At 40.4% G+C, this 24,116-nt stretch overlaps 1 protein-coding gene across 2 annotated transcripts in view; it reads left to right on the plus strand.

Moving 5' to 3' along the window:
- Positions 1 to 24,116, plus strand: part of Cap2 (cyclase associated actin cytoskeleton regulatory protein 2) — a 148,027-nt gene that overhangs the window by 91,517 nt on the left and 32,394 nt on the right. For both annotated transcript variants that reach the window (XM_063259925.1, XM_063259926.1), the window contains 3 exons: positions 7,541 to 7,684; positions 7,999 to 8,084; positions 12,897 to 13,002. In XM_063259925.1, coding sequence (XP_063115995.1) covers positions 7,541 to 7,684; positions 7,999 to 8,084; positions 12,897 to 13,002 — 336 coding nt within the window. The remainder of the gene's footprint in view (positions 1 to 7,540; positions 7,685 to 7,998; positions 8,085 to 12,896; positions 13,003 to 24,116) is intronic.

Below are 24,116 nucleotides of genomic sequence, written 5' to 3' on the forward strand. Positions count from 1 at the left end.
TCTCCAAGGGGAACTAGCCTAGGGAAATAGACAAACCAAAGGTTAATTTGGTTTTACACATCTGATAAAGAAAAAATGATGCTGACTTAAAATAATGAAAACAATTGCTTAAAGCAATTGTTTTTTTAAAAAAATGATTAGCATATGCCCAAATAATAGATTTTTAGAAGCAAACACTGTTTATGATTAAGATAATCTTTGCTTGAAAAAACTTTATTTTTCTTTGTCTTAGTTACTTTTCTCATTGCTTAAACAACCCAAAGTTAATAGAGGAGAGGTTTATTTAGCTCACAGTTAGTGGAGGTTCCAGTCCTTAATCAGCTGGCTCCCACGCAGGGGATAGCAGAGGGGCAACAGTTCATGGCAGCAGAAGACTGCAAAAGCAACAAAGGAAAGCGAGCCTCCTTCTGTCCCCTACATTGTATTCAGTCCACCAGGACTAGGATGGTGCCAATCCAGGCACTGGACTGATCCAGCAGTCACCCACCCTTAATCCCAGCAGTGAACTACAAATCAGTCACACACTCTAGAATCAGCCTCCTCCAAAAAAATCCTATGACAGCGAGAGGCTTTGGGAAGACATCTAGACATAAACCGTAACATCTTAATGTAAATAATTAATTCTAGCACTTAATTCCTTTCTTTTAGACAGGGTCTCACTCTGTAATTCTGTCTGTCCTTGAATTCACAGCAAACCCTCTTGCCTTAGCCTCCCAAATGCTGGGGTTAGACATGCACAAACACTGGCCTTTTTGATAATTTCTGAATATATTTTCCTGAAGTTACTTCCCTGGTTGGAAGAAGGAGGCTTAATTCTTTTTGATACGTGAAAATTTAATAGCACTTATGTGACATTTTTTCTACCTTAAAGATGTTCAACTAGTTAATATGTTTTAAAATTTTACCTTTAATTAGAAAGGAAATATATGTGCGTATTAAAAAATTTAGATTATACTGTAGGAGTAAGCCATACATTAAATAGACAACATAGCAACTAAGGTACATAAAGCAACTAAATGTGTTGTTTGGTTGGTTATGCTGACCTGATACCAGCAGTCTGAGCATCTCTTGGGAGGATGAAAGTGTGCAATATAGTAAATACGGGGAATTTCCTTCTATCTTGTCTTTAAGGCCAATATTGTTTTCAGTGTTTTGCTTTGTTCTGATTAATTGTTTTGCTCTATTAAATATTCTGTTTTGACTGACTTTATAGTGTTCTGGTTTGGGTTTGATTTTGCTATACCTGATTGAATGGACAACTATTGTGAGGATAACGAGATATACTGTGGTACCTATTATTGTTATCCCAGTATCCTGCTCTGAAGTTCTGTGCGAATTTCACTGCATTGTCTTGATTGGCTTTGTTCTGTCTTGTTTTATTGTATTTTACTATATTTAAAATAAAACAATATTTTTTAAATTTAAAAAATAAATACTATGTTAACACTATTTATTTTAAAGAGAAAAAAAAGCATAGAAAAATTAAAAAGCAATCAAACAAACAAAAGCCGAACAAAAAAAAAGAAAACAATAGTGATATAGAATTTCAAAAGAAGATAATAGGAATTTAAGAATGATTGTTATATTGTATATTGTTATGTTAACATTTTAATATGTATCTTTTCACATACTTTCTGTGCTGCACACCTACACATGTGCATTCAAATGCAATCAGTTGGTCAAACTTTGCACAAAAACACGTAATCCAGGTGTGGGAGTAGAGTTCAATGGTACAGCACTTGCCTAAAATACATGAGACCCTTGGTTAAATTCTAGCACCACCAAAAAAGAACCCGAACCCTCCCCCCAAAAAACCCATACAATCCAAAGTAATAATGATTGATATTTGGTAGTATGATTCGCTAAGAAATATTGCTTTATATGAGCTTTGTTAGAATTTTAAATGTAGATGGATCCAAAAGTTAAAAGTCCAAATTTTAACTTTGGATCAAGTTGTAGTAGTAATTCATTTGTCTTAAAACATCCTTTCTTTTTTTTTTTTTTTTTTTTTTGTCTTTTTCCTTTTTATCGGTACCGGGGATCGAACTCACGACCGCCTGCTTGCAAGGCAGGTGCTTATGCCGCTGAGCTAAATCCCCAGCCCCCAAAACATCCTTTCTAAAATGCCATAATTCTTACTATACCCACCAAGATTATATGGATGCGATTTTATTTGTTTGTATCCTTGCTTGTTTTAGTTGAACTATTTGAATTCAACTCTTAGAATCAGTCAGTATGCACTGATTAGCCATTACTTTAAAAGATCACAGGAGGATCATGATTATTGTATTTTGAAAATGGCTACCACACTCACATCAACAGTATTTTTCTCCATGCGGTAGAATTCAAAATGTTTTTTTAATTTACCTGCATTTTCCCTTCTGTATCTTTCAATGCTTCCCGAAGAATATATATATATATATATATATGAATTTTATAGTCAGAGAAATTTTTAAAACAAATAATTGAGCCATTTTCTACCTGATGTAGAACACATGAGAACCCAGGGTTTCAGAAACAACAGGCCAGTTTCACTGTACCCAGTAACACATCTTTAAGGTCAGCCTCCAGAGTTTGTTCCATCTTTTACAAAACAGTACAAGTGGGAAATTGGCTTTCCTTTTTGGGTAAAGTTTCTGCAAAGCTTGCTGATAAAACTCTTTTATTTTACTTTCTACAAAACAATTCTGTTACTTCTGGAGCTAAATAGAGATGTAGCTGATAATGGACTCAATTCTTCAAGTTTAAAGCACAAACTGGGGTCATAAAGACATAGAATCCTAAAATACTCTCCAAAGTACCATCCCATTTGGCTAAGGTCACCTTTGGGGAAAAATGCTGAAAATGTGCACCTTGTATCACGTCACCTCTGAACCATTTGCACCTTCCATAAAAGCCATCAAAATTTGAGGAAAGAGAGAGGTTTTCTGCTTGTCTTCATATGAACTGTGAAAACTTCCTTTTTTTTTTTTTTGAAGAATGTCTCAGAAACCTGAGTGAAACATCAAAAAAGAAAACACCCTGAGTGACACCTTTGTAAAATTGAGCGACTTAAAGTCATTCCAAAGCACACTAGCTGCTAGCTGTATCTAGAGGCTACCATCCATGCACTCTATCAAAAAAACACAAAAATGGGGCACCTCTTAAATTTTCCCCTTCTTTAGTGGAAAACTTTTGTAATGTTAGTTGACATCAGTGAGTTTCAACCTGTGCTTGTCGAGGATGCCTAATAGATACTTAATATTTACCAAGTGGAAGGATGTCTGACAGCCTCCTCTGTTGGTTTTCCCCCCTGACCTCCCACACATGGGGCTTGCTGTGTTCTCTCCTATTTTTGATTCCAGCTGTGAAGGTTCAAGATTAACTGGAGAAAACTACTTTAAGTACAAGAGAACTCTATTGGCTCAGAATAAAAGCTGTATTGTTTATTAGCTTTGGGAAATAACTGTTATACTTAGATCTTTTAGCATTGCTTTCTTTCTCTTTTTTTTTATGATGACAATTCTTCACAGTTGCCAAACTAAGGCACAAGGAAACTTTCTCAATCTTTAGGATGCTTGCATCAGATAACCAATATGAAATATTTTCCAAAATACTGTGTCTCCTCAGACTTTAGAATTTGTTCTTGGGAAGTCAGAGATAAACAAAGATGGCCTTAATAAATCTCTCTAAGATTGTAAATACACAGTTCCTGGGGTTTCTTCTCTTGGGGCAGTAGTCCAGGCATCACCAACAGTTCAGATACGCTGGCCTTTGTCAAAGACCGCATTGTGTCAAAAAAAATATACGATTTAGCGAATTGTTGGAGACTTTTTAGTAGTTCTGCCATAATTGAAAATCAGCAGCCTTCTGCAGAAACCAATCTCATGCCTTTGATGTGGTACAGAATTAGGCCCGAGGAAAAAAGTCTCTTGAAGGGGGAGATATTTGCTTTCTAAAAGACTGAACTACCAGGGAGAATATTTAATACTGACTTCGGCAGCCATGAATGAACCCACATGGAATAGTTATATTTGGGGCCAGAGTGTTTTGAGGTGCTTTAGTTTATTGTGGATCATTTCACGGGAAGGAGATGAGGGTATTTGCTTCCCTTTTCTGAACTGCCATTAGATCCCATATTAGTTTTCTAGGATTGTTATAACAGTGTTACAGGCCAGGTGATTTAAACAACAAAACTTTATTCTTTCACAGTTCTGTAGGTAAGAAACCTGACATCAAGGGGTCAGCAGGGCTGGTTTCCTGTAAGGTCTCTCTCCTTGGCTTGGAATTGGCCATCTGCTCTCTGTGTCCTCACATCATCTCTCTAGGGGTTTCCATGTCCAAATTCTGCATCTATGCCAGGTGAACATAGTGTCAACTTTCCTGGATTAAAGACTTCCAGAAAGGTGTTTGGATCAGTGGATAACGGTCATAGCTGAGTGTGCTGGTGGAAAATGAAGCCCAAGTGGACGTGGGTTACTGGGACTCTCCCTTTGGAAGTATATCTCTTCTGGCACCCTTCCCTTGTGCTCTGCTTCCCAGCGCCATGAGACAGCTTTGCTCTGCCATGCTCTTCAGCCATGACATTCCTGCTTTAGAGTGGACCGAACCGCTGAAACTGTGAGCCAAAATAAACCTCTGCTCCTTGAAGCTGCAGGTGTTGGCTGTTCTGTCCCAGCAATGGGAAAGCCAGCTGATACATCGTCTTATGAGGACACCAGTTGTACTGGGGTAAAGCCCACTGTAATGACCTCACTTTAACTTAGATGTTAATACTGTGTGGTTCCATTCTGAGGTAGTGGGAGTATAAGGGCTTCAGCATATGAATTTGGGAGAACACAATTCAGCATAAGACAATTGTGATTCAGGACCTCTGCGCCAAATCTATAACACCTTTGCTTTACAATGATCAGAAGGGAAAGAGAAAGGGAAAATAGAGTATTCCTGAACTGTCTACAAGATCTGGTTAGTTTCTGCAGCTAATTTCAATATTGAAAAATTTAAAATTCCACCGAGAATTCTCAATTCAGCCTCATAACATCCCTATCACATAGACTCCAGTGTCCACTTTATTTTTGTCAATGGGATAATGAATTATGGACGAAGTTTGATAAAGACACAAAGCTTACTACACTGAAAACAATGACTTGAACCCAAGCAATGTCATTCTAGAACCTGAGTTGTTCATCTCTTTGTAATACCTTTTCCTAGTCAGGTTGACAGAGGAGAAACTTTGCATAGACAGCTAATTGTATTTGTATCTATACCTGCACTACAGGGAATTTTCTCAGGGCTTCCCAGAAGACCTAGGTGCTAGTTCCAGCTCTACTAACTATTGCTAAATGGTCTTAACTTAATAAATTAACACAGAACACCCCAACCTTCTATCCACATAGGTAAAATGAGAGAAGTGGATTAGATCTATGTTTTTCAAACTTTTGGGCTGGGATGCATAATCAGTACATTTTGGAATTTAGTACACAGCCACACAGCACATAACTGAAACAAGTGTTTCCCACAACGCCTGCCCTCCCTTACAGGTTAGCAATACTTTCAATTCTCTTCCAATAGATTTGATTTTTTAATAAAATTATTACCTATTCCATTGGATCTGTGAAAAGGCCCAAGTAGGTGACCCAGTTTAGACTCCTATGATCCTAAAATCCTTTTAGCTTTCAGGGATGGATGCATATTTGGAGCGTCTCTTGTCTGAAATACAGTCTTTGTTTGAAGCACATGAATAGTGCATATTACTGGGGGCAACGTGTCTTTTAGCTCCAGAATGACCATCATATTAACAGTAATCACTTATGTTTATTGTGTACCTCCTGCAAGCTAGAGGGTTTGAAATCGTGTCTTCTGTAGTCTATAGGTTGTGAATATTTTGTGATATCTGATTTGTGTACTAAGAAACCCAGGGCCAGAAAAAAGTAATTTGCTCAAGGCCCTACAGGAAGTACATGGCATGCCTGAGATTTTGACCAAGGTTGTTCCAATTCCTAAGCCCTTACACACAATGTTTGTGTTCAGGGAGGACCGGTAAAGGGTTTGGAAGGAGAAGTCAAATCTGGAAACTATGGCCATGGAGCATAATTTCGCCCCTTAAGGTTTTCTCTCCTTGGCAGCAATGGGCATGCCTTAGTGTGACGCTGCCATCATAGCAATGATTACAAAATCCCCCACCCTTGTCCAGGCCACCTCCGCCAGCTGAATCAGAATCCCTGGTGACAGAATCCAGGCCTTTGTAACTTTTACAACCTCCTAGGTGGTTCCAGTGTGTAGCCAAAATTAGAAACTATTGTCTTGAAGTCTTGGTTGAGGAAATGAAAGAGCTCTAAGGAGCTATTCCATCTTACTTTCCTACAAACAAGATTTGGTAAAATACTGCTTAAAGCTTTCAGCTGCACTTACAGAAGTGGGAAGCTCAGAACGTTTGCTAATTCTTTGGAGCATACCACACACACATACACAAACAAACACACACTCACATAAACAACTTCCCTTCTGCTCTTTCATGCTTAAAGAAAGCAGCAAATGCCTCGGGCATGAACGAGATGTTTAAAATGGCTGCAGTGTCTCTGTGATAGTTCCTAACACATAATTTTGAAAGTCACTTTTTATATAACTAGAGAAGTCAGCTGTTGAATTCATCAGAAGTAAGTGTGACCGGTAGTCTTAGGCCCAGTGGATTAGGAGCGATGTCAAGAGCCAAACCAGATGAATGTCACTATAAATATGAGAAGCCATCACATTTGCTTAGAAAGAGCATCAGGGAATATTTCCTTGTTTTCACGTTAACTGTGGGAACTACAGTCAAACCTAGGGTCCTCCTCCTCATCCTTTCCCCACAGGAATAGTAGGTCTTCCTTTTAACAACCTCTTGCCCTGACCTAATGCCTGTGTTACTACAGCATGCAATTGGCCTGTTCATTTGAAAATACAACACAGCCACACTGGTTTCACTGTGTTCTCTGCAGCTGTCTCCAAAACAGGGGCTGTATCTTACTGCTGGGGTTTTCCATGTCTCAGGAGACAACCTTATTAATGTTAAAAATGTCTGCAATTTTCATATTGCAAAGAATAAAATTATAGTCCAGCTGTCCTCTGTGTCTGAGGGAGGTTAGTTCTAGGACCTCCCACAGACACCAAAATGCACAGATGCTTAAGTCCCTCGCATAAGATGACTTCGCATTTGCATGGAGCCTGCCCACGTCTTTCTGTATATGTCAGGTCACATCTAGATTGCTTACAATACCTAATTCAGTGTAAGTATTAGCTTAATAGCTGTCACACTGTACTGTTGATGAAATGATAAAAGTCTGTCGATGAGCAGTGCAGATACAGTACTTTTAAGAAATATTTTTAATGCAATTTGTTGGAGTCACACAGGCAGATCCTGTGGATATGAAAGGCTGACCGCGTGACCACAGCAAAACAAACTCCATTCTGTCCTGAAGGGTGGTCCTGTGTTTCCAGGGCCCCGGATGCCCCGATATAAGCCAGACAGGTGGAGGTGCCTGGCCTCTGTCTGTCTCCAGTGACAGGTCTTGTTTGCTTGCAGAACGAAGTGGCTGCGCTTCTGAAACCCATCTCAGAAAAGATTCAGGAAATCCAAACTTTCAGAGAGAGAAACCGGGGAAGTAACATGTTCAACCATCTTTCAGCCGTCAGCGAAAGCATCCCAGCCCTGGGCTGGATAGCCGTGGTGAGTCGGGGTGCACCGGGCCCCTTCACCTGGTCACGTGTTGTCATGCTGCGGAGACGTCACCTCCCCTCCACATCACTTCATCCACAACCCGCCGCGTGGGAGAAAGGATGCTTTAGGCTGAACGCTTGGCTTTTTCTTGCTGTGTTTAAAATGTGCTGCTTTCTGTTCTGAGACACAGAGTGTATTTCATGACCTTTCCAGAGCCCAACTGGCCTCCAACTTCCAGCCATATTCCCTTGCTTTTCTTCTTCTTCTTTCTTATCTTTTTTTCTTTTTCCTCCTATGCTTGGGTGATGGTCCTGTTCTCTCAGTCCCCCAAACCTGGTCCTTATGTCAAGGAGATGAATGACGCTGCCACCTTTTACACTAACAGGGTCCTAAAGGACTACAAACACAGGTACGTACCTTCTTCTCCTACTGGATTTGCAGTTGATCACTTTAGACATTTGTTTCTAACACTTGAATAGTTAATTACTGTTCTCTTTATGAGTGTACTATATCCTTTAAGGAAAAATTCCATCTTAGCAGAGAAAAACAAGTGGAAAATGGAGTCAGTCATCCAGATAATGTGTGTGTTTTACGAAGTGTGCCTCAGTCCCCCGGTCATGACTGAACTGTCCCCATTTGAATGTATGCTATTACTTTATGTCTCTCGGACTGGCTCCTTGCGATCACAGAGCTTTTCACTGATCAAAGCGGACTGATGAGTGGGCAGACAGAAGAAAGGGGGAATCAGGAAATGAAGTGAAAATCAAGAACAGAGGGGAGATGAGCCAATAGCATAGGCAGCGAGAGGGACACCAGGTGGAGCTACAGCACGATTGGAGTGGACAGAGGGGCACTGGGGAGAGCAGTGGCTCTCTGAGGGCTGCAGAAAGCACTGGTGAGTGTGAACCACGGGAGCCTGGAGACCCAGCACTAAGACCTCGCATCCTATAGCACACATAATAGATCCTAGCGAGGCTGCAGCTGGGGTTAGAATAGAAAAGAGGACCAAATAGAGCCACACCAGCAATGAGACATCCAGGAAAATGTCTCCCGAACTATTTAAGGAGTGTCATAAGATTCCTCTGCCTCTGGTAAGGTCATTCCTTGCCTGTAAACAGCTGACAAAAGGTGTTTGGGCTGTTGCCTAGTAACTAAGGGAAGAGTTGGGGCAAAATTAAAAACAGAAGTGTTCCCACTCCCCTCACTAATCCCAACAACAGAGGTGACATCAGTCAAAAAATACAGTGGCTGCTGGGGACAGCTCATCCTTGATCCTGACTGTTCAGATGAAGGAGACTTGAGGGCCTAAATTCTCTGGATTATCACCCCCATTCACCTTGTATTTTACAAACACAGACCTGAAAATAACCAGAAGAAAAGGATTCACATCCATAGAAAACAAAAGTTAAACCAAAAATGCATTATGTATGCATCCTGCATAAATATCTGCCATCTTACCAGGTTGTGGACCAAATGGCACATATTTAAATTTTGTACCACGCTTTCCTTTTCATTTTTTATTTTAATAAATATTGACATACAAAAGAAAGTTTAACAAAATGCATATGTTATAAAAAGTCATAATACAAAAAATACCTATATTTACACTACTCGTTTTAAGAAATAGCTAGTTAAATGAAAATCAAACAGTGCCAATATCTGTTTGTTTCTTCTTTATAAAAGAGAAATCTTTTTTATCAAGGTCTTGTACTCTGCTTTGAAGATAATAATACACAATGTATTAACTATTACTATTCTCTTATTATTTTGCAATGAAATTTTTATTTTTTCATAAAATTAAAAAAAGAAATACTAACATTTTTTACTATAAAAAACAGTCATACTATGCACTTCAACTCCCAGATATGTATATATCCAAGTATATATATCCAGTATATATATCCAAGATAAATGAAAACAGGTGTACAACCAAAAGCTTACGCATAAATAGTCATAGCAGCATCATGCACAATAGCCAAAATATGGGAATAATCCAATGTAGTGATGAATGGATAAATAAAATAAGGTATATCCATACAGTGGAATATTATTTGGACATTAAAGATGAAAGTATATTGATGTAAGTGACAATATGAATGAACCTTGAAAATACTGTGTCAAGCAAAAGAAGCCAGACATACAAAAGATCACATATTGTACATTTGTATGACTCTAGTTTATATAAAATTCATAATGGGCAAAAAGTATTCACAGTTACTTAGGGTTGGAGACATTTAGGGACATAGAGAATAACTACAGGGGGCTGGAGATTTAGCTCAACAGCATAAGTGCCTGCCTTGCAAACAGGCAGCCGTGAGTTCGATCCCTGGTACCAATAAAAATGAAAAAAAGACCCAAAAAAAAGAGAGAATAAGTACAAATGGGCATCAGGTTTCTTTGGGGAGATTAAAATATTCTAAAATCAATTATGGTAATGTTTGCTCAACTGTAGCTAAATTATTGCACTGCACACTTTCCATGTATGAATTATATGGAATATGAACTGTATCTTAATAAAATTATTTATATGATATTTTTTAAAACAAAAGCAAAAACAACCATAGATTTTTTAATTCTATGTTAGCAAAACTTGCAGCTTTGGAGAAGAACAACGTTAGCAGGTAGAACTGTTTATTAATTCCAGGCTCCTCTGTGAGCCCCTTTTCTCCTAGGATCGATCTGTACCCTCGGTAGACTTTGATCATGGTAACTGTGCTTTGGTGCTTGGTGACAGGGTGCTTTGTGCACCCAGAGAACTATACTGATGCCCCTGTGCTCAGTGAGAGGATTCCAAATGTTGCCTTGTGGTACTAGACACCGCAGAAGGTTTCAGTGCCTCCGAAGAGGTCTCCAAAATGCAAAGCCACCCATTGTTTTGACATGTACATTAACATGGCAGAAAGAGGAAGCTGGTGTTTCCAAACCTGAATGTACTATGCTGGCTGGACATATATGCAGAGTGATTTCATTCAGAGCGCAGCACGGGTGCCGGTTTAGGGCAGCCTAAACATTGCCCAGACTCCTACCTCTTCGCAGGAACAGACCCTTGCAGATCGTGTTTATTCGTATCTGTTTGTCAACTCCTGTCCCATGTCAGCCCCTCCTTGATTAGATGTCAGGACCTGAGTATGAGTGATCCAGCCCAGTGGGTAGCGCAGCCGAGGGGGCTGGGCTTTTCACATTCTTACATGCACATAAGGAGTCCAGGGTTTGTCCCTTGTGTCAGTTATAAAAGAGAACGGGTGCTTCCAGCAGCATCAAGGTGGGCTCCATCAAGCTTGGGGCCCCTTGAAGACCATACAGTAAGTTGGGGAAATGCAAGCAGAGGTGCAGATTCATGCATTTCATTTCTAGAGGTAATCAAACCTGCCTGAGTCTCCCTGGTGCTCCTAGGGCTGGTAACCTAATGAAAACTGAATACCCAACACGCTCAACACCATGTGCAGGGGACCCAACCTCAGTGCCTTTCCCCACCTTAGAGTCATGGGAGACTCTCCACCACCCACCTGATAGCTAGCCCTGGGGGCCAAGGAGCTGAAAGACAGGTGCCCTGTCTTTAAACAGAGCTGTGAGCACCCCTGCCACTGACTTGAGTAGTTCTTGACTCTCAGTATGTGAGTAGAGAGGTCACCGACTTTGGCTCTATCAAACTGCACCTTCCCTCGCAGCTGTTAAACATAGTTCTTCCAGGATCGGTGAAAACCAGGCACAAGTCTGCAGCTGCCCACAGGTACTGTACTGCATTTCCATCCTACTCACTATATCCCTTGAGAGACTGACTGCAGGAGAAGGCAATTTACTATCGGTCCTTATTAAGTTTTATTGAAGCTTTCTTCAAGTCAGAATACTACTACAGAGATTCAAAGGAAAAAATATTTGCCTATACCCATCTGTAACTCATTGTAAAAATTTTTAAATAGAAAGCATATTGAATGTACTTTATGCTATTCCAATAGTGTCTGCAGACTTATACTTGTGTTTCATATACATATATTTGCATATGTGTATTTGCATGTTAAATGACCACATAGATAGATGTGAGTGTACATTTGCACCAAAGAAGGTGTTGTGCTATAATAATAACTGCCGTCTAGATTGCTTCCTCAGTGCTGGGCACTGTATGTACTAAGAGCCTCACAAAACCTTACAGGTCAATAGAGGCCTGGGAAAATGAGACAGAGTAAAGATGCGTTCTGCCCAGATTTGACGAATGCAATCAGTGCATGTAAAAATGGGGAACAAAGCCATATTCACGTTTTCTCCTACTGGGAGTGACTGGTTGGAATTTCACTTCCCCTCCTCTACTCCTAACGGAGCCCCGTAAAGGGTGGGATTCTAGACCTGCAGCTGGTGCGCTAGTGTTTCAAAGAGAATAAAACAAAACACAGGAAGAGACAAGTCATTAGGGGTGCGCGCTTTATAAGAGAGCTTTCCTTCAGTGTTTGTCCTCAGATTAATGAGCCAGGGACACAATTAAATTTGTGTCCACTCAACTGGCATCACTTTCTCGTCTACTACTACTTCATGCAAAGTGGGAACAAAAGCCTTGTGGGTGAACACTGTCAAAAGGAAACGCAACTGTTTTGGCCCATCTGTGAGTTAAATGTTCCTAACAGTTCTCTCCGTCCTGTCTGCTCGTCCTGTTATGAAAGGTGAGTATTTCACAGCTCTCCTTCAATAAAATGGAGATAAAAATCCTGGCCATGCTCCTCCAAGCTTGCAGTGTCAAGAATATCAAAGGAAGGTAGTTTAGATGGATCCCTTTAGAAGTAACGGTGTTGCCTTTTTGGAAGAAGACAGTTTTTCTTAGATACCAACTTCCTTACCGGTCATAATGACTAAACAGTGGAATTATTAGAAAACACACTAAATGACTTCTTAAAATATCACTCTCATTCATGAGAATAAGGGTTCTTTGCTTTGCATCAAAAGCTCTACAGAAAGAAATGGTGTTCCCTCCACGTTTATCTCCCATTAGTGAGGCAGGGGGACATGTGACCTCGGTTGGCTCTGTTCAGATCTGGAGCTTGGGGCGTTGGCCATGTGCCGCCTCCTTCAGGGAAGTGCAGGGCCACCTTCCCTTCAGGGTTCTCTTCCAGCATTGACGAACATCACTCTGGCATTATCTGGAGCCCTAGATACTGGGTAACTGCCCATTTCCTTTTTAAAATTTTACAATAGAGCCTAACTCTGCTCTCTTCATTCTGTTTTGTAACAAAAGTGACCTGCGCCACGTGGATTGGGTGAAGTCGTATTTGAATATTTGGAGTGAGCTCCAGGCATACATCAAGGAACACCATACCACAGGCCTTACTTGGAGCAAAACAGTAAGTACCAGGCCCTTCTCCGCCTAACAAAACGCCATGCAGATATTTATAAACAAATGTACCCCCTGTGGCCTAATAATCTCCCACCTTAGAACCTGCCTTCAGCAATGGACAGAATAAAATGTGCATGGAAAGCTGTTTTTGGAAATGTCATTCATCCCAAGGAAATCTGGGAACTGGCTGCATAACATACAGTACGGTAAGAATGCAATAAAATACAGTCACTAAAAGTGACCTACACGGTGCTTACACAGAAGACAATTTAACAGTTAGCGTCAAGTGATAAAATCCAGATCTTGAGTACCAAGGTGGTGCATATGTTAAGAAGCTGTGATAAGAGTTGGAAGGTACAGGAAGATTGAACAATGAGTGTTATTTTAAGTGTTTGTAATTTATCTTTTAATGCATTAAAGTTTCTTGAGCAATGTATTTGGATTGCTAAGCAAGCCGAGTCCTGTTGAAGGTGCCTTGATAGTAGGGTACCTGTCTGTCCATCCCCACTTTAATTTCTCTGTAGGACATTGGTCTTGGCCCCTTCTCCAGCTTTGCCTCATGTTTTCCCTCGTCTCTTGGTCAGTAAATCGTGACTTAGAGGCTCCGCATCCTCCTTGCTCTTTGGAGTCTCCACTTGCTTCCCAAGGAAATGCCTTTCCAGTAGAACTGGTCATTCCCTTTAAACAGTGAAAGGATGTTATGATTTAAATATAAAGCTTCCCAAAATATGTAGTCAGGAATAGAGATTTCAGAAGGTGCCGGCGGATCCAACCACTGAATATGAATATGAATATTAAGACGAGGGGTCTGGTCGGAAGAGGTGGGTCTCTGGGGGCGTGACCTGGAAGGGGGTGTCCATGTCCCCAGCTCTTCCCTTCTCTCTGTCTCTCTGCTTCCTGGCTGCTATGGGTGAGCAATTTTCCTCCGCCATGCCATGTCTGCCTCAGAGACACCCAATCATAGACTGAAATTACGAGCTAACAGAAGCCTGGCCTCCTTAAGTTGCAGATGTTGGATATTTTGTGCCAGCAACCAGAAAGTGGCTAAGACAGTGGTCTACCCAGTCAATACTGAAAAATTGAAGCAGCTCATTTTGATCCCATTCAAAGGCAAAATGTACTCTGCCAATGGCCTCTATGCTCTGTCCTGAGTGTTGGTATCAGTACTTCTAAGGTGGTTTGTGAATTTTCAAGGGAGTGTGGTTTTTCTACATTTGTTCCCCAACAGAGGCACAATACTAATATTAACATTGACCTCTCAAGACTAAGGCTTCCTTTTCTACTTTGCTCCCCAAAACCACTGAAATGCACAGTTCAAGGTGCAACTCAGTTACTGTTGTTCTTCTGCCCACTTTATAACTTTCAAGTAGAAAATTCACAACCAGTTGAAGTGTTTCAGTAAGGAAGGGTGTGTGTGGACGGGGTGAATGTTTATGTAAACTAGTCGGAATTACTTTTCATCCATTTCAAATGAGATGGTATTTTGCTATAGATCAATGTGTCACAAAGGGGAATTGTCATCCCTTTGCTATGGAGAACAGTAAATTGAAAACAAAGAATCTTTGGATCTGTTATTATTTCATGGTAGATAAATGCAAGAGGAATGAGAATCGTTTTATAGAAAATAATGTCAACAAATGCTAGTCTATTAGTTTTCTAATGGTACCCACGGAAAATGAATAGAAAATTACTTTTAAATGGCTTGAATACCTTTATTGCAGTGTATGAAGTGGAGTAGTTGTGTTTATGGGTATAAAACAAAATTGATTATTGATTATAGAAAAATAAATGTGGTTGTTTTACTTTGCTCATATGCTCAGTAGAAACACCTACTTTGTGACAGTGACTTTCAAACTCTAAGACAAATCATAGAGAGGAATTCATTTTACACACTTTCCACAGGTACAGAACCAAAACAAGTTTCACAGAACAATCCTCATTTATTATTATATATATCGCATTCTGATATTTTCTTTTTTTATTTTACATTACGTATAAAATTGATCCGGCCTGCGGATCAGTCTGTGGGTCTCACCTGGAGAGGGGATCGGGGATGGGGGCAGGGCAAGAGAAAAGAGAGACCCGAGACTTGGCGGATTCCATTCAAGTCTCTCTTATTTTTAAAATGGCTACAACTTATATAGGGTGGGGGGCGGGCCAAACGCAGGAAGAAGGCTTAATCTGATAGGTTATCGTCACATCCGGTTATATGATGTATGCAGGAGAGGATTATGGGTAATGTAGGCAGGCTGAAACAGGAAGTTCGCTTGTCATGTGCATTGCAGGCAAGGGGAGGATCATGGGAAATGTAGGCTGACACACAAAATGCCCTCAGGCAGGAGGGGCAGGGCAGCAGCAGCTATTCAAAGCCGCTCTCTAGATAAAATTCTATCTGAAATTCACTGAATTGATTTCATAAATCACTAATAGGTATATCCCATATTTGAAAAAAGTGTTGTAAAAAGCATCAATATTACATTTATACAAATTACAAATGATCCAAGAGCAGACACCGGGCATCATGGTTTGCCATGGAAGTGGCAGCTATTACTTATTGAACACACGCTATTCTAATTCTATAAAAATTCTATGTACAGCCAGGAGTGGTGGCATATGTCGACAATGCCAGCACTTGGGAAGCTGAGGCGGGAGGATCACTGAGTGTTCAAGGACAGCCATAGTGGGTCCAGGGCAACCTGAACCTCACAGTCAGAAAAAATTCTAGTTAAAGTGGTAAACGAGGAGCATCTGTGTCACTTTGGAGGATATTTTTGCTTTGGTTTTATTTTTATTTTTGTGCTCATGGTGAGCACAGACTGCTATACTGAAGTGTACCTTCAGCCCTACTTTATTTCTTTAGTGAAAATGGAAGGGTGGAATGATAAATCCTTGGTCAGATATTAAAAGAAGGAAATGATCATGACAGAAAAATATTAGCTCAGCAATAACATCATATGCACAAACCCTTCTGACAAGCCTTAAGAGAGATGCATGGAATGGTATTTCCTGATATTTTTGTCTTATGGTTCTGTGTAGGCTGGGGGAGAGCTTATTAAAAAGTACATCATAAAAATTACCCTTTGACTTTTTGATTTTAGAGGTGGGTACTGGGAATCGAACTTAGGACCTTGTGCTTGCCAGGCAGGCACTTTGCTGCTGGGCTACATCCCCAACTGGAAAAGAACAAAAAAAGAAAAAACATTATTGAATTCCACAAATCACAACTAGATAAAAGTGTGAGATATAAAATGACAAGCATCAGTGAAGAATGTGGAAGAGATGGGGTGCTGGTGTGCACGGGTACCACAGGATTCAGGTCGTAGAAACTAATTCCACCTTAATGGGCCTGCCAGTTACAGTACTCTTGTGTGCACCACAGATTTTCAGTAGTTGTTGCATTCTTCTGTTTTCAAGTTGATTTTTTTTTTTTTTGGTACCAGCGATTGAACTCATGACGTCATGCTTAGCAGGCAGGCACTTATGCCATGGAGTTAAATCCCTGGCCCCTTCAAGTTGAATTTTGAGTTTTGCACCAGAAGTGGTTTTCAGTGACCAACTGCAGTTGCTTGAGATCCTGGATTCCCAAGGGTACCTGGCTCCAAGAAAGAAGCAGCCCCTGAGTTAGCAGCTGGCGCAGGGTTTTCTGGCTCCCACCCCTTGGCCGCTGCCCTCAGGCTGCAGCTGTGCCAGGAATGTGAAACTCTGAGGCCAGGGATTCTTCAGGAGTGTGCGTGTGCATGCGTGTGTGTGTGCATGTGTGTGTGTACAAATGTGCTGGGTGGGGTTGGAGGAGGCATTTCCGGGGAGGAAGCAGCTGAGCAGTAATCCATCCGGAATTTCTTGTTGCGTTGACTGTGGTCAGTGGAATCCTGTCGCTTCTGTGGGCTTTTCTTCAACCTCAAGACAACTGTGTGAGAGGCTCTCTACTCGTCCCTTTCCGTTACTTAATTCTTCCCAACTCTTTTTCATACTAATTACATTGCTTCCTTACTGTTACTGCACAAATCAAGGCTGTCAGGTGAATTGATCTCTTCCTACAAATACACTGTTATATGTACCCTTTGCCATTGGTCAAATTTGTAAAATTCATTGGCATTTCCTTCAAATTGGATAACAAAGCTGTAAGACTAAGGCCCAGTTCTTACACTTACAGTGACCAAAATGATTGCTTCTTTTCCTAAGAATTGTCTATATCACCACCCAAACTACTTTCCTGTTCTGATGGAACTGGCCAGGAAAGGGACCTGAAAAATATTTCATAAATAGGATAAATGCTTTTATATTAACTTTATTAACTTTCTCGCACTAAAATTGTCAACTTGTAAACTCTGTGTTTTTAGTATTTCTAAATTACCTTAACTTTGGGGGAAAACTAGTGTATAATCATTTGTAAAATGGAATAAAACTATGCATGGATAATTATACACAAAATCTTATGCAATGGTGATATAGTTCTTCATGTCAATAATGTTTTAAAAATCAGCCCTATGCACTTAGGTGTCACCCATCCTTACCTTGCATGAACATCCAGGAAAATACAAACCACCAGGAGTGATTAAAATTGGTGAGAAAGTGAAGTTTTATCTTTGCTCAGATAGATTCATCTTTACAATTCTTTTTCTTTTTCTCAATGTAAAGACCAACTATCCATTAACAAAGCAAAAGTTTTAACATTTTGCCTTTGATCAAATTAAAACTCAGCCAGAAGGTATTCCTACTTACTATAAATAATGTACACTCTGTAACATGTCATCAATTATATATATATATCTTGCACATTCTCAAATCTTCTGATCTCTCTGGCTCTCTCTCAGTATTTATAAAACTATTCACTATCTCTTTTTTTAACTGAGGACTAAACCCAGGGCCTTCTCACTGAGCTACAGTATATTTCCAATCGTTTTTTTTTTTTTTTTTTTTTTTTTTTTTTTTTTTTTTTTTGAGGTAGTCTTGATAAGTTGCTAAGTTACCCAGATTGGGCTCAAACTTGCCATTCTCCTGCCTCCGCCTCACAGAGCGCCGGGCTTACAGACCTGTGCCATCATTCCTGGCTAGTCTCAATCTTTGACATCCAAATTTGAATTTAGAGCGTATACTAAACCCGCACCTTAAGTTGGTCAACCAAAGTGAATGAGCAAAGCCTCACAAAGCTCTTTGAACCTTCCCCAGACTGTCCCTGCTGTACCAGACCACAGCCACATTATGTGTACTTAAGTGCTCTTGTATCTAGCTCTGTTCTCAGGCTTGGGGTTCCAGTTACAGAAAGTTCCCTAATTTAGAACGGCTCTGTGTATGATTTCTCAACCTTATGATAACGCAAAAGCAACAGGCATTCAGCAGACACTGAACTTTGTAATTTGCATCCTTTCCTTGGCCAGCACTAAGGGTTACAGTCCGCTCTTGAGATGCCTGGCCACGGCAAGTGCAGGTCCCACTTGGCCACGTGATCCCAACAGGGAGCAGCCATCGATCTCTGGTGCATTGTGTTGCTAAATTGGGAGTGTTCAGTGCATTTTCAGCATATGATGGCTTTATCAGGAGGCAACTCCAAGGTAAATCAAGGAGCATCTGCGCTGTGGTTCCTCATGGAAAAGAGCCATGTCGCTCACTGGACAGGACTGGGTTAGGAGTATCATCAATTACCAAGGGAGCCCTGGATGCACAGATAACAGAGTTAGGGTGGAAATGAGAGACACACCCCACCCCGGCCACATACTAGGTTCTGGACAAAGTGATGGGAATACAAAGATGGGTACACGACATCATAGACATAGTCCTTGTACCCTAAAATTCACATTCTGGCTGACAAGTCAGAGGGGAGGTATAGACATCAGGGCAGCATGGGTCTGAGCCCACTGAGTGGGGACCCAGATATGTGTGAGGGGAGTCATCCCCCTAGAGATGACAGTTAAACTGAACAGCAGGTACAAAACCGTGCAGCATGATGCAATGGTGGAGGGGGCCAGCATTGTGCTCACATAGACCAGGAAGACATGGGCTGCTCCTCATCCCATCCCGTAGGTAGTGTGGTCCTGGGACCAGTAGCAATACGAGCACTGGTTAGACAAGGGGAATCTGTGGCCTGCTCCACCTCTGCTGACCCAGAACCTGCATGTTGCTAAGATTCCCCAGGTGGTTCATATGCATATTAAAGTCTGAAAAATACTATCTTAGCATATTTCAATTGAAAGCAGTTGTTGTAGGGACATCATTTCTACCCATTCATTTACTTAGTACAGTAGTACCTCCCTTTGTAAATTTAACCTTTTCCATGATTCTGGTCCCAAAATGAATTGGATGAGAACGGAATCAAACTCAATGGTTAGGTTCAATATTGAGCTTATAAGGAAATTTGATCCAGTTCTTGTCCAGTTTGGTTTGCAACCAGAATTGTGTAGAGAATTGAGTTCGTGAACTGAGGTATCACTGTAATTAATTTACTTACCATCTGTTGGTTTTTTATGGTGCACAACACACGTCAGATACTGTGATAGTTTCTGCTCTCAAGCATTTGTATTACAATACATTTATTTTAAAAAAATAGCAATAATACAAAGCTAGGTTGGAAAGTAAGCTTTGCTAATTAGAGTCCTTGGTGGGCAGGCAAGACCACAAAGGGGCTGACAAACTGAACGGAATCTTGAAAGATGAGAAGGAGTTTCCTACGCAGACAATAAAGCAAAGACAGTTTCTTGGCAGAGAATTCAGTGTGTGCACGTGGAGCATGAACAAGGAACTTTGAAAGAGAGAGAGAGACCTGGAAGGCTGGCCATCTTTTGGAGCTGAACAGAGGGAGAGATGAGGCCAGGAGGGTACGTTGAGGGAAGATGATACCATCCCGTGTCACTCCAAGGTTTGGGCTGAATATCCTTCACTGTAGATTGTTAAGCAGAAAGTTACATGCAGTAATGATTTGGTAGTTGCGTAAGACAAATGAAAAGGGAAATGATTTGATATTAGGAGATTTTAACAGGCGACCAGAGCTAATTGTCATGTAACAACGGCCGCACCAAGAAAGAGAAGTTGGGGGCTGGGGGTTTAGCTCAGCGGCATAAGCGCGTGCCTTGCAAGTGTGTGGTCGTGAGTTCAATCCCTGGTACCAATAAAAAGGAAAAAGACAAGACAGAAAGAGAGAGAGAGAGAGAGAGAGAGAGAGAGAGAGAGAGAGAGAGAGAGAGAGAAGTTGCAAGACAAAGTAGGTGAAGGTTTCGGAGGGAGAATTTAAATACAAAGTTTCCTACCTGGAATTCTGGGATACTTACGGTAACGCCAATCAAAGCAGAGAAAGTCATGAAGACCGTGAGTAGAAAGAGGAAGAAAAACCTTCAGCACTCTGGAAAATCTTTAGACTCTGCTGTGTGTGAGGAGCAGGTCAGAGGGAGGTATAGACATCAGGGCAGCATGGGTCTGAGCCCACTGAGTGGGGGACCCAGATATGTGTGAGGGGAGTCACCCCCCTAGAGATGACAGTTAAACTGAACAGCAGGTACAAAAAGACAGAGATAAAGGATAAGACCTTGGGAAATCCCATTATTTACAGACAAAAAAGAGATAAGAGAGAGAACTGGACAAACCAAGAGTCTCAAAGCTACAAGAAAGAGAGGCTGACCACCGACACCAACTGTGGAGCCCAAATGAAAAGGCTGTCATCACCTTCCAGAGGGAGCTTTCTGGAGGGTACCCAGCTGATGCAATTTTATAGAATTAAAAGAGTAATAAGTTTTCATGTAATGATCTCTGGGTTGCAGTATTTAAGGACCAGTTGTCTAATATGATGGATTATTACTTACAATTTCAATTTCAGCACCAAATTACTGGGGTCACGGTCAACTTAATTTTCATCTATGTTCTATGTACTATGTACTGTGTTCTATGTACTATGTGGGTTAAAAGCAATCAAATAGCCAGTTTATACACAGTTTTCATACAGTTATTTGGAGTTAGCTGTACTGTGAAGTTCTAATTAAATGTTTTTATACTTATAATTGATTCTATTATCTCATAAATACCTTTGAATTTTGCTGTTTGTTGATAAGAATATATAAATATTTTTAGCATACTTAAATCTCCATGACTCAAAACTGTAGTTACTTTTAAAACCATCTATTTAACAATCAAGATTATTTCATGAACTAGAATTCTTTTATAGCCAAAAACTCAACCTCTCTAAACCTGAGGGCTCACAAAGATTATTTTATTTTAAAAACAAAATAAAATGAAAGAGAGAAATTATACAGAATTTCAAAAAAAAAGCAGGAAGTTAACACTAGTTAATATTTTGCATATTGTTATCTTAGAAGTACTTGTTCAGGTTACAAGATCTAGGCTTGAAAAAAATGATCAGTCAATGACAGCACAAACTGTTCTTTTTGATGAACTTACAAAGGTTAGTAGTATAGTTATCTATCTTGTGTGTGTGTATATATATACATATATATATATATAAAAGTTTTAGCACATATTCCTAATTCATTGAACATCACACTAGAAATACTCTAACAAGATTTGCTATTTAAAGTTCCCTAATTTGTAAGATTGAAGGCCACAGCGTAAGTGACTACGTCCTGTTACCCATTCTATCCCCGCCCCCCAGTCACTGATGATATTAAAATATTAGACATTAAGACATTAATGACAGGCTCTTCAGAGCTGGGACTCACCCCAAACCACACTTCAGAGACACATGATTAGGGCAGGATATGAAGTAGCTCGAAAGTATCCCAAGGGGTCCTGATATAAAGAAACAGCAAGCTTCCTTTGGGGAAAGTTCTATGCGCCCACAAAAAGAAGAGACATTTGTGTCTCGCATTGAAGATCATATAAGAGTTTTCCAAGGAATAAACCAGAGAAGAACCTTCCAAACTAAAATACAATCTTAGGTCTTAAAGAAGACTCAAAGACCAGAACCAAGTCCCTGCTGTGTGTCCTCGGAGGCTGTGTGCTCTTTGGAGACTCCTCCTCGGATTCAGCCTGCAATCCCCAGCATGACTGCTCCCAGGCGTTAGAAATAGATGATGCCCATGTACAGCTGCTTAATCAAATGCATTCAGTTCTGATCACATTTCTTCTCAGAGCAATGTCTAGACTGTTAGTCCATTAACTATGGATTGTGCCCATTGTTCAAGGACTATGTGAAAATGTGTCCTTCCTTCTGCCCAGCGATGACAGTGGGATAGATGGTGGCCATCATTGCTGGTCAGCAACGCTGCTCTGTCCTCTCTCCTTGCCATCGGCTCCTCTCACTCTCGGCTGGCACAAACTCAGGAAACACAAGCTGATGGTAGGGTAAGCCAAAGGTCTTCCTGAGAGAGGAGGGGGAAGCTGGGCCTCACAGCACACGCCCGTAACCAACCTCGGAGCATCACAAACCCAAGGCCAGCCTGGGCTACACAGCAAGTTCAAAACCAGCCTGGAGGACATACAGAGACTCTGTCTCCAAAGAGACGAAAGGGTGAAAGGCACACATTATCTTCCAAAAGCGAAACAGTGCCTTCACCAGAACACAGAGCTGAGCCCTGGCTTCAGCTGATTGGCAGCACTTTGGATGCCGCCTGAGCTGATGGCTGTGCCTTCCATCATCTAAGCACCAACTGAACTTTCCCTGTGAATTTGGGAACTGAAATTGAGTCAATTACTCTGCCTTAGCATGCCTCAGCTGTAATGCTTAGCAGAGACTGATGTTTGTGAGTATTTTAATGAAAGAAAATTCCAGGAAAATAAAATACTTATGTAACACAAAGCCACATGTAAACAATCTAACAGCTCTTTGTTTTTCTTTCTTATTCTAAAGAGAAAAAAATCAGGAAACAAACATAACAAAAACAAAATGCCAACAAAAAACAATAGCAATATAGATTTCAAAGCAACATCTTAGGAATTTTATAATGCTGGTTATATTGCATATTGTTATTTTTAAAATAGTTGCTCAGGTTACCAGATATAGGCATGCAAGACTGATCAAATAATATAATTTCCCTTTGAATAGTTTCTTTCCCTTTTACTATATCTATTGTAACTTTTGGATCTTATTTACTCTTTCAGTTTCTCACACTAGCCAGACAATATAGTGTTTACACATGCAAGTCTGATTTTTTTCACTTATGAATGTAGTTTCTAGTTGCATCCATTTACCTATAAAAGCCTCAGGTTTATCATTCTTTATGGCTGAGTAGTATCCCTTTGTATAAAAATACCACATCTTTTTTACCTATTCCTCAGTTGATGGCCATCTGGGTTGTTTCTAAGATTAAAAATTCTACAGCTATAAAATAAACCTAGTTGCACATATATCACTATGGTATGATGTTTCTAGTTCTTCTGGGAAAATACCCAGAAGGGAAACAGCAGGGTCGAATGGAATCTCTAATCGTACTTTTTTGGGGAATCACCACATTGATTTTCACAGTGGTGGCACCAGTCTGCACCTCCACCAACAGTGGAGAAGGGTTCCTTCTTCTCCACAGTCCCACCCCCATTTGTTATTGGTTAATTTCTTGATGTGAATCATTCTTTGTGGAATAAGATGATATCTCAGTGTTGTTTTAATTTGCAATTCTTGAGTGACCAATGGTGTCAAACATTTTTTCATGTATTTATTTGCATTTCTTCACCTGATAATTGTGTATTCATCTCAAATGCCCATTTTTGGACTGGGTCTTTAAATTTAGGGGGCCTGATGTTTTTCAGTTCTTTATATGTTCTAGATAAAAGTCCTTTCTCTGAGGGATAATTGGCAGAAATCTTTTCCCAATCTGTGGGCTTTCTTTTCTCTCTGATTTCTTTTAATGTGCAAAAGCTTTTTAATAAGACAAGATCCCAGATGTTGATTCTCTGAAGTACTTCCCTTGCAGTTTGGTTTTGGTTCATGAAGTCTTTGCCTATTCCTATGTCCTCGAGATTTCTACCTACTTCGTCTTCCAGTAGATTTAGTGTTTTTGTCTTAATATTTAGAACTTAGATCCATTTTAACTTTAGTTTAGTGCATGGTGATAGGCAGGGGTCCTCATTTAAGTCTTAGGCATGTAGAAAGCCAGTTTTTCTAACACCACTTATTAGAGAGGCTGTCTTTCTTCCATCAACATGTTTGGCCCCTTTGTCAAAGAGAAGGTGGCGCAATCTAAC

This window comes from Cavia porcellus, unplaced genomic scaffold, assembly GCF_034190915.1.
Source record: "Cavia porcellus strain 051 isolate PalLab524CR breed Dunkin Hartley unplaced genomic scaffold, mCavPor4.1 scaffold_13, whole genome shotgun sequence".
Classification (NCBI taxonomy): domain Eukaryota; kingdom Metazoa; phylum Chordata; class Mammalia; order Rodentia; family Caviidae; genus Cavia; species Cavia porcellus.